The sequence below is a fragment of the Ranitomeya variabilis genome, chromosome 2, assembly GCF_051348905.1.
Source record: "Ranitomeya variabilis isolate aRanVar5 chromosome 2, aRanVar5.hap1, whole genome shotgun sequence".
NCBI lineage: Eukaryota > Metazoa > Chordata > Amphibia > Anura > Dendrobatidae > Ranitomeya > Ranitomeya variabilis.
The window spans coordinates 894181224-894191348 of record NC_135233.1 but is presented as its reverse complement, the minus strand read 5'-3'; the positions used below and the strand labels follow the sequence as shown (position 1 = coordinate 894191348).

Below are 10125 nucleotides of genomic sequence, written 5' to 3'. Positions count from 1 at the left end.
GCGGAATGGCGGCGGTGAAGAGTCCCGAGTCAGAGGAGACGGGAGCAGCGACAGGGAATGGACGTAAGTCTGATCCCAGCTGCCCGGCCAGATTGTCTGTATACCCCCCGGTGACCGCTGCCGGCACAGTGCACCTGGGATGACCTCTTCATCCCTAGTAGGGACAGGAAAGAACACTGAGGGGAGGATGAGGGAGGGGTTATTTAACCTCTTGTCATTTCCTGTCCCTATTAGGAAAGGGGTAACATCCTCCAGGTGTGCTGTCGTGGGGGGTTACTAGAGAAAAAGAGTTTAGTATTGCGGTAATTGTACTGACTTGGAGAGTCATACTGCCAGGTCATTTTTACCGTTAAATGAACAATGTAAAAATATCCCCCCCTCCCCCCCAAACAATGGAGAAATGGTCTTTTTGCAATTTCACTGTAGCCGGAATTTTTTTGTCATTTTCTAGGACATTGTGAGGTAAAATGAATGGTGTCATTCAATACAACCTGTCCTGCAGAAAACAGGCACAAAGACGGCTATGTTGTTGGAAAATAAGCTATGGCTCTTAGACAAGGGAGAAGGAGTATTGAGAGCGCAAAAACAAAAATTATCTTTTCATTAAAAGGTTATGTGCAAGAAAATGTCTCGAAAGGGCAAAACCTCATTAGATCCAATCTCTCATTTTCTCCATGGGAAAAACACAGACACAGATTTGTGGAGATAAAAGGGGAAGTTTCCCGCCAATGGATCCACTACTGCTGCCGCTCGGGGCATTGGGGGATGCCGGCGACGCTGAGCGCTTCGCTTCCACCATGACCTCGGCCTGTGGGATTATTAGAGCCATTTTCCATGTTTTAGTTGCAATGTTTACCCACAGTACTAGCTTACTGACTACTAGTAGGTTTCTGTAAAGGTGTGAACAAGGCCCACCGCAGCCACCCAGCTATACAGGACGTGGCACGCTCTGCAGCCACCCAGCTATACAGGACGTGGCCCACTCCGCAGCCACCCAGCTATACAGGACGTGGCCCACTCCGCAGCCACCCAGCTATACAGGACGTGGCCCACTCCGCAGCCACCCAGCTATACAGGACGTGGCCCACTCTGCAGCCACCCAGCTATACAGGACGTGGCCCACTCTGCAGCCACCCAGCTATACAGGACGTGGCCCCCTCCGCAGCCACCCAGCTATACAGGACGTGGCCCGCTCTGCAGCCACCCAGCTATACAGGACGTGGCCCGCTCGGCAGCCACCCAGCTATACAGGACGTGGCCCGCTCCGCAGCCACCCAGCTATACAGGACGTGGCCCGCTCCGCAGCCACCCAGCTATACAGGACGTGGCCCGCTCCGCAGCCACCCAGCTATACAGGACGTGGCCCGCTCCGCAGCCACCCAGCTATACAGGACGTGGCCCGCTCCGCAGCCACCCAGCTATACAGGACGTGGCCCGCTCCGCAGCCACCCAGCTATACAGGACGTGGCCCGCTCCGCAGCCACCCAGCTATACAGGACGTGGCCCCCTCCGCAGCCACCCAGCTATACAGGACGTGGCCCGCTCTGCAGCCACCCAGCTATACAGGACGTGGCCCGCTCGGCAGCCACCCAGCTATACAGGACGTGGCCCGCTCCGCAGCCACCCAGCTATACAGGACGTGGCCCGCTCCGCAGCCACCCAGCTATACAGGACGTGGCCCGCTCGGCAGCCACCCAGCTATACAGGACGTGGCCCCCTCCGCAGCCACCCAGCTATACAGGACGTGGCCCGCTCTGCAGCCACCCAGCTATACAGGACGTGGCCCGCTCCGCAGCCACCCAGCTATACAGGACGTGGCCCGCTCCGCAGCCACCCAGCTATACAGGACGTGGCCCGCTCCGCAGCCACCCAGCTATACAGGACGTGGCCCCCTCCGCAGCCACCCAGCTATACAGGACGTGGCCCGCTCTGCAGCCACCCAGCTATACAGGACGTGGCCCGCTCCGCAGCCACCCAGCTATACAGGACGTGGCCCGCTCCGCAGCCACCCAGCTATACAGGACGTGGCCCGCTCCGCAGCCACCCAGCTATACAGGACGTGGCCCGCTCCGCAGCCACCCAGCTATACAGGACGTGGCCCACTCCGCAGCCACCCAGCTATACAGGACGTGGCTCTAACTATACGCGTACAGTAGTCAGCCATTTCCTAGAGTTGCCTTTTCCCATTTCATAGCGGAAGTCTGCCCACCGCCATCTTGGTGCACCCCGTGTGTAGCACTTCACTTCAGCTATTCTCGGCCCATCCCTAGAGAAAAATAATATTAGCGAGCACCAATATGAAAGGCACTTCCGTTATTCCTCGAAGCCCCTCGCACATGCGCAGTTTTGGAGGACAATGATCAATTGCTTTGTGCTCTTGCCCGGCCTTTATGCCGTTGGTAGGCGGGGCCGCAATGCCGTTGGTAGGCGGGGCCGCAATGCCGTTGGTAGGCGGGACCGCAATGCCGTTGGTAGGCGGGGCCTCTGTGCGCCCTGGCATTCGATTCGTCCATACCGGCGGTGACGTGTTTAACGTGCGGCGAGAGTGCACCATTGTTGGCGCGCATTGTGTTTCTCCCGGCTCCAGCCCTCAGTCGTGGTAAATCGGTACCCTGGTGCAATTGTGCAAAGCTGGAGATGAGCGGAGGAGTGTACGGCGGAGGTATGTGAGGGCCGGCAGCCATGGCGCCAGTAAGGGAAGACGCAGTGGAGACCATGCATGCACATGACACGTTTGTGTGTGCGGTGCCGCAGGGTGTGACCGGTGCTGTGGCCGGGTACGTGTGAGGCAGTGCACATCCCCCTCACACTGCAGCACAGCAGTGCCCTCTATAGTCGGGGGGCTGCAGGATGATGTGACGTCAGTGGTGCGCATGTGTAGACTTCTCCCCGAGCTGCACCAGCATGTGCACAGAGATGGCCTGAAGTGGTGGCTGGCCGGACCTTAAGCCACAAACTGGTTGCCATGGATACATCACCTGCTGCTGTATCCGGAACGCCATGCTGCAAAGCGGTTCTGCAGGTGCCTGGCAGCAGCTTATTGTTATAGTTTGGGTACAGGGTCTCATGAATGTCTGCAGTGTGTGCCCACTGCTCAGTGTCGGTGATCGGAGGCGTCCTGGCTTGTAGCTGGGCCATACAGAAGGAAGCTGTGAACATGTCCGCTGGATACGACCATGGCGGGGTTATTGATAAGACAGCCATCCTGCTGCAGGACAGAAGTTAAAGGGTTAGTCCGAAACCCCAAAGTAATATTCCATGGCTAAATCTATAACTTCTGTAATTTAAGTGCTGGTAATATTCCCTCTATATCACCCGCTTCCTGTGATGATTTGTTTGATGATGCCTGACACTACCGTCGCTCCTCTTTATCGGGGGATGTTGGGACATCCTGACACTTCCGTTGCTTCATTTGCCACCCTGGAACGAAGCGTCATCAGGGGCGGTAACGCGTTTGTTCTCTTGGCCCATGACTAGACGTCATCACTTGCATCCGTTTCATTAGCTGGGCATCGTATTCTGTTCCTCCCGCGTCACTCCCCTCTGCGATCCCTCCTCGGGGCACTTGTGACGCATACGCAGTAGAAAATACACAACCCAACATCTGAACCGGATCTCAGTGATGACGTCTTGTTTCATGGACCAAGAGAACAAATGTGTTACCGCCCCCTGATGATGTCTTGGGGCAGAAAAGGGAGTGACAGCAGTTTCAGCCAGCAGATGATAATTCGTTTGCGTATCCCATCATGCACTGAGGATTTCCAAATGAATCATCATAGGGAGTGGGTGATACATCAGAACCCTAAGTTGTAGTAGAATGAATGCTAGGGCATTTTACCATGACTTGTATTGCAAATCCAATCGAACTTGGACATGCTGCAATTCAAAATGACACCATTTTTTGTTTTTTAACTCTTTTTGGATTTTTTTCACCACTTAGATAAAAAAGAACATAGACATTAGTGACCTCCGAGTATCTATGACTGCTCGGAGATTTAGTTTTCATCTCCGCAGCTGAATGATTTACAGCTATTAGCCAGGCTGAGTACATGTGGGGATTCCTTAGTAACCAGGCAACCCCCACATGTACTCAGCCTGGCTAGTAGCTGTAAATCATTCAGCTGCCGCAGTGAAAACTACCGTAAGTCTCCGAGCACTAACAAATACTCGGAGGTCACCCGAGCAACAAGTACACTCACTCATCACTAATAGACATGTTTGGTGTCTATGAACTCGTAATGACATGGATGATCATAATGGCAGGTCAGTTTTGGCATTTAGTGAAAATGGTTAAAAAAAATAACTGGGGATTGCACTTTTTTTGTAATTTCACCGCACTTGGAATTTTTTCCCGTTTTCCATTACACGATATGTCTCCATTTTTCGTTATCTCGGGTTGGCTGAGGGCTTATTTTTTTGCGCACCGTGCTGAAGTTTTTAATGATACCTTTTTGGTGCAGTTACGATCTTTTGATCGCCTGTTATTGCATTTCAATGCAATGTTGCAGCGACCAAAAAAAGTAATTCTGGCGTTTTGACTTATTTTTTCTCATTATGCCATTTAGTGATCAGGTTAATCCTTTTTTTTTTTAATTGATTGGGCGATTCTGAACACAGTGATACTAAATATGTGCATGTTTGAGAGATATATATATATATATATATATATATATATATATATATATATATATATATATATATATATATATATTATATATTTTTATTGTTTTATTTTGAATGGGGCGAAAGTGGGGCTATTTGAACTCTTACAGTACCGACCAAAAGTTTGGACACACCTTCTCATTTAAAGATTTTTCTGTATTTTCATGACTATGAAAATTGTACATTCACACTGAAGGCATGAAAACTATGAATTAACAAATTTCGAATTATATACTTAATTTCAGTTGTTTCACACTTTTTTATGTCTTATATTTTAGGTTCTTCAAAGTAGCCATCTTTTGCTTTGATGACTGCTTTGCACACTCTTGGCATTTTCTTGATGAGCTTCAAGAGGTAGTCACCGGGAATGGTTTTCACTTCACAGGTCTGCCCTGTCAGGTTTAATAAGTGGGATTTCTTGCCTTATAAATAGGGTTGGGACCATCAGTTGTGTTGTGCAGAAGTCTGGTGGATACACAGCTGATAGTCCTACTGAATAGACTGTTAGAATTTGTATTATGGCAATAAAAAAGCAGCTAAGTAAAGAAAAACAAGTGGCCATCATTACTTTAAGAAACGAAGGTCAGTCAGTCCGAAAAATTGGGAAACCTTTGAAAGTGTCCCCAAGTGCAGTGGCAAAAACCATCAAGCGCTACAAAGAAACTGGCTAGCATGAGGACCGCCCCAGGAAAGGAAGACCAAGAGTCACCTCTGCTTCTGTGGATAAGTTTATCTGAGTCGCCAGCGTCAGAAATCGCAGGTTAACAGCAGCTCAGATTAGACACCAGGTCAATGCCACACAGAGTTCTAGCAGCAGACACATCTCTACAACAACTGTTAAAGGGCCACTGTCACCCCCTCCAGCCGTTATAAACTAAAAGAGCCAACTTGTGCAGCAGTAATGCTGCAGTCTAACAAGGTGGCTCTTTTAGTTTTTGATTCCGTTATTCCCTCAATAAAGCGTTTTAAAATTTGCCCTTACTACTTGTCTGCAGACCTGGAGGCGGTCCGAAGCCTCCTCTGTGAATCTCCCAACGGCCGTCACTCTTCTCTTCTGGGGATGTGGTCGCCGCCCCCTTCGCGCTGTTTCTTTTTAAATCCGGCGCCTGCGCTGTGCGTGCCTGCCTGTGACAGGCGCAGTCTTCATTGTCCGTCATAGCTCAGATGCAGGGTGCCTGACTGCACCTGTGCCGGCAGTGAGGCCACCCTGTTGCTGAATCCCCGCCCCGCACTGTGTTATTCATTATGCACAGTGCGGGGCTGCGGTTCCTGGGCATGCGCACTGCGCTGTTAAGACGCTCCCCCAGCTCAGACGCTCCCCCAGCTCCCCCGCCTTCCAGCGTTATTTGCGGCTGCTTCATTCCAAACGCTGGCAAGGAAACCTGTATATTACGGCAACGCTGGAAGGCGGGGGACCGGGGGAGCGTCTGAACAGCGCAGTGCGCATGCCCAGGAACCCCAGCTCCGCACTGTGCATAATGAATAACACAGTGCGGGGCGGGGATTCAGCAACAGGGTGGCCGCACTGCCGACACAGGCGCAGTCAGGCACCCTGCATCTGACCTATGACGGACAATGAAGACTGCGCCTGTCACAGGCAGGCACGCACAACGCAGGCGCAGGATTTAAGACGAAACAGCGCGAAGGGGGCGGCGACCACATCCCCAGAAGAGAAGAGTGACGGCCATTGGGAGATTCACAGAGGAGGCTTCGGACCGCCTCCAGGTCTGCAGACAGGTAGTAAGGGCAAATTTTAAAACGCTTTATTGAGGGAATAACGGAATGAAAAACTAAAAGAGCCACCTTGTTAGACTGCAGCATTACTGCTGCACAAGGTGGCTCTTTTAGTTTATAACGGCTGGAGGGGGTGACAGTGGCCCTTTAAGAGGAGACTTTGTGCAGCAGGCCTTCATGGTAAAATAGCTGCTAGGAAACCACTGCTAAGGACAGGCAACAAGCAGAAGAGACTTGTTTGGGCTAAAGAACACAAGGAATGGACATTAGACCAGTGGAAATCTGTGCTTTGGTCTGATGAGTCCAAATTTGAGATCTTTGGTTCCAACCACCGTGTCTTTGTGTGACGCAGAAAAGGTGAACGAATGGACTCTACATGCCTGGTTCCCACCGTGAAGCATGGAGGAGGAGGTGTGATGGTATGGGGGTGCTTTGCTGGTGACACTGTTGGGGATTTATTCAAAATTGAAGGCGTACTGAACCAGCATGGCTACCACAGCATCTTGCAGCGGCATGCTTTTCCATCCGGTTTGCGTTTAGTTGGACCATCATTTATTTTTCAACAGGACAATTACCCCAAACACACCTCCAGGCTGTGTAAGGGCTATTTGACCAAGAAGGAGAGTGATGGGGTGCTACACCAGATGACCTGGTCTCCACAGTCACCCGACCTGAACCCAATCGTGATGGTTTGGGGTGAGCTGGACCGCAGAGTGAAGGCAAAAGGGCCAACAAGTGCTAAGCATCTCTGGGAACTCCTTCAAGATTGTTGGAAGACCAGTCCCAGTGACTACCTCTTGAAGCTCAAGAGAATGCCAAGAGTGTGCAAAGCAGTCATCAAAGCAAAAGGTGGCTACTTTGAAGAACCTAGAATATAAGACATAATTTCAGTTGTTTCACACTTTGTTGTTAAGTATATAATTCCACATGTGTTAATTCATAGTTTTGATGCCTTCAGTGTGAATGTACAATTTTCATAGTTATGAAAATACAGAAAAATCTTTAAATGAGAAGGTGTGTCCAAATTTTTGGTCTGTACTGTATATTTTTGTAATATTTTTAAAAACATTTTTTTTCACTCTTGGCATTCTTCAATAGTATCCATATAAAAAGAGAAATAGCGCAATAGGGTTTTATCCGAGTTTAAGTAGTCAATGCAAAGTAATAGCACTCACCAGATGTCGCTTAAGACGAGCATTGGAGAGATTTGCTGCCGCAGATCCACGAGGGACTGGAATTTGAGAATACAATATAGGAGAACGTGGTCAAATTCTGTGCTGCTGAATCACTGTACTCCAAAGGTATTATAAAAAGTGTTTTTTATTCATCGCGTTTCTGAGTTTCAAAACTCCTTCATCAGGAAATACCACATTTGGTATTTCCTGATCGAGTTCTTTGAAACTCAGAAGCGCGTTGAATAAAAACCACTTTTAATAATACCTTTGGAGTACAATGATTCAGCAGCACAGAATTTGACCACGTTCTCCTATATTGTATTCTCAATAGTATCCATGAGAGACTAGAAGCTGCCATAACCCGATCGGCTATGCTTCATACAAGCAATGATCAGATCGCCTGTATGTAGCAGAATTGCTGACTTGCTTTGAGTGCCGATCACCAGGCGTCGCTCATAGCAAGCCGGCAGTGACAACCATAGAGGTCTGTAGGAGACTTCTGATTGTCATGCCAACCCATCGGTAACCCGCGATCACGTGACGGGGGTCACCGATGAGGGGGTATCCAGCCCAATGCCAGAAGCGCACGTTAAATGCTGCTGTTAGTTTGACAGCGGCATTTAACGTGTTAATAGCCACGGATGGATCGTGATTCCACCCGCGGCTGTTCCGGGCACACGTCAGCTGTTCAAAACAGCTGACATGTAGGGAAAGATGTGGGCTCAGCGCCGGAGCTCACATCAAAGGGGGAGACACGACATGTACGGCGCATGTCGTGAAGGGATTAAAGGTCTAGTCAGGGTGTGTGTGGCTTTTTTTTAATTTTTTTTTTATATCTATAATATTATGGGATTAGTAATGGGGGCATCTTTTAGACGCCTTTCCATTACTACCCTCTGAGCTTGATGCCACCTGACAATACAAAGGTGACATAACCACCCCACCCCAATTATCACACCACTTTCCACTGGACCAGGGCAAGTGGGAAGAGAGAGGCTAAGTGCCAGGTTTGGATGCACCATTTCTGGGGCAGCTGAGAGCTGATGTTTTTAGTCTGGCAGGGGCCAATTAATTAGGCTATTAATATCGGCCCACAATGGCCTGCCTAACCTTTTCTGGATATTGATTATAGGGGGACCTTTACACACATAAATGTATTTGTTTTTCTTGGGTCCCCCATTTTACTAACCAGTAGAGGCTAAGTATACAACTGTGAGTTGATTTTTAATAGACTGGGAAGCTCCATTAATACCTTCCCCTGGCTATAAACATCAGCCCCAGCTGTCTGCTTTCCCTCTGCTGGTTAATGAAACGTCTGGGTATCCCACACCATTTATTTATTTTTTCAGAAAATAATTTGGTATGTAAAAATAAATACATGTGCAATAAGCTACATGAGCACTGTACTAATAAAGATGTCAGTCACATATATAATATCTATGTATTCTATGTATAGCTATTCTATTCTGTAGGTTTACGCTGTGATTTTATGGTACACGGCAGATGAATTGCTGGCATTTAAGAGGACGTTGCTGTGTAAAAATTGGACGGCACTCGCATGATCCGAGTATGTAGCCAAGCTGCCTTCAGGTGAATGGAGAATGGGATTTCTGTCCTGTCAGAGACCACAGGAGCACCCTCTAAGTTGGAGCAACATGGTTACAGCTCTTTGAATATACTTTTTATAATTTAAAAGGGTTGTACACTACTAGGACAACCCCTTCTTAAACTACCGTAAATGTTTTCCCCTGATAAAATAATAAAGGCTATACTCTCCTCCGGTGCCGCTTCCATAAGAGGAAGTCAGAGATCGGCTGCAGCCTTGGCTTCCTCTTCACGTTCAGTTGGTCTGCAGGCGGGGACAGTGACGGCAGCCCTGATTGGACGCCGGGCATCACGTGTCACAACTCTGCATCACAGCCCTCGGGACCACGAGTGCCGACACCGCTGGAATGGAGCCGAGGTGAGTATAGGCTTTATTATTTTGTAGGGGCTGAACATTTAGTTTAAGAAAAGGTTATCCTAGTAGTGGACCAGGGCTGTGGAGTCGGAGTTAGTTTTGGTTGGAGTCGGTAGAAATGTACCGACTCCAGCTTTAAAGGGACACTGTCACCCCCTCCAGCCGTTATAAACTAAAAGAGCCACCTTGTGCAGCAGTAATGCTGCAGTCTAACAAGGTAACTCTTTTAGTTTTTGTTGCTGATATTCCCACAATAAAGGTATTTATAATTTTGCTCAAATACCTATCTTTGAACCTGGAGGCAGGTCTGAAGCCTCCTCTTTGAAGCGCCCAACTGCCGTCAGTCATCTCTTCTGGGGCGATTGTCGCCGCCCCCTCAGCGCTGTTTTCGTCCGAAATCCGGCGCCTGCGCTCTGCTCTTCTGCCTGGAGCAGGCGCATAGAGCATTGGCCGTCCTAGCTCTGATGCCGGGTTCCGGTCTGCGCCTGTGCGGGCAGTGCGGCCACCCTGTTACTGAATCCCCGCCCCGCACTGTGCATAATGCATAAGGCTGGTTTCACACTTGCGTTTTTGAACGCATGCGTTTTTTTAAAA

At 49.2% G+C, this 10125-nt stretch overlaps 1 protein-coding gene across 4 annotated transcripts in view; it reads left to right on the top strand.

The window, feature by feature from the left end:
* Positions 1 to 2373: 2373 nt before the first annotated feature.
* LOC143808139 (actin-like protein 6A) overlaps positions 2374 to 10125 on the top strand; it is a 64891-nt gene continuing 57139 nt past the window's right edge. Inside the window, exons 1-2 of one of the 4 annotated variants that reach the window (XM_077290468.1) lie at positions 2526 to 2662; positions 9044 to 9161. Coding sequence is in view for 2 of the 4 variants with exons in the window: in XM_077290465.1 (XP_077146580.1) it covers positions 2638 to 2662 (25 nt within the window). In the remaining 2 variants the exon portion in view is untranslated. Of the gene's footprint in view, positions 2663 to 2753; positions 2778 to 2985; positions 3023 to 9043; positions 9162 to 10125 lie in introns of those variants that run through there. The other 3 variants (XM_077290465.1, XM_077290467.1, XM_077290466.1) reach the window with 3 other exon arrangements.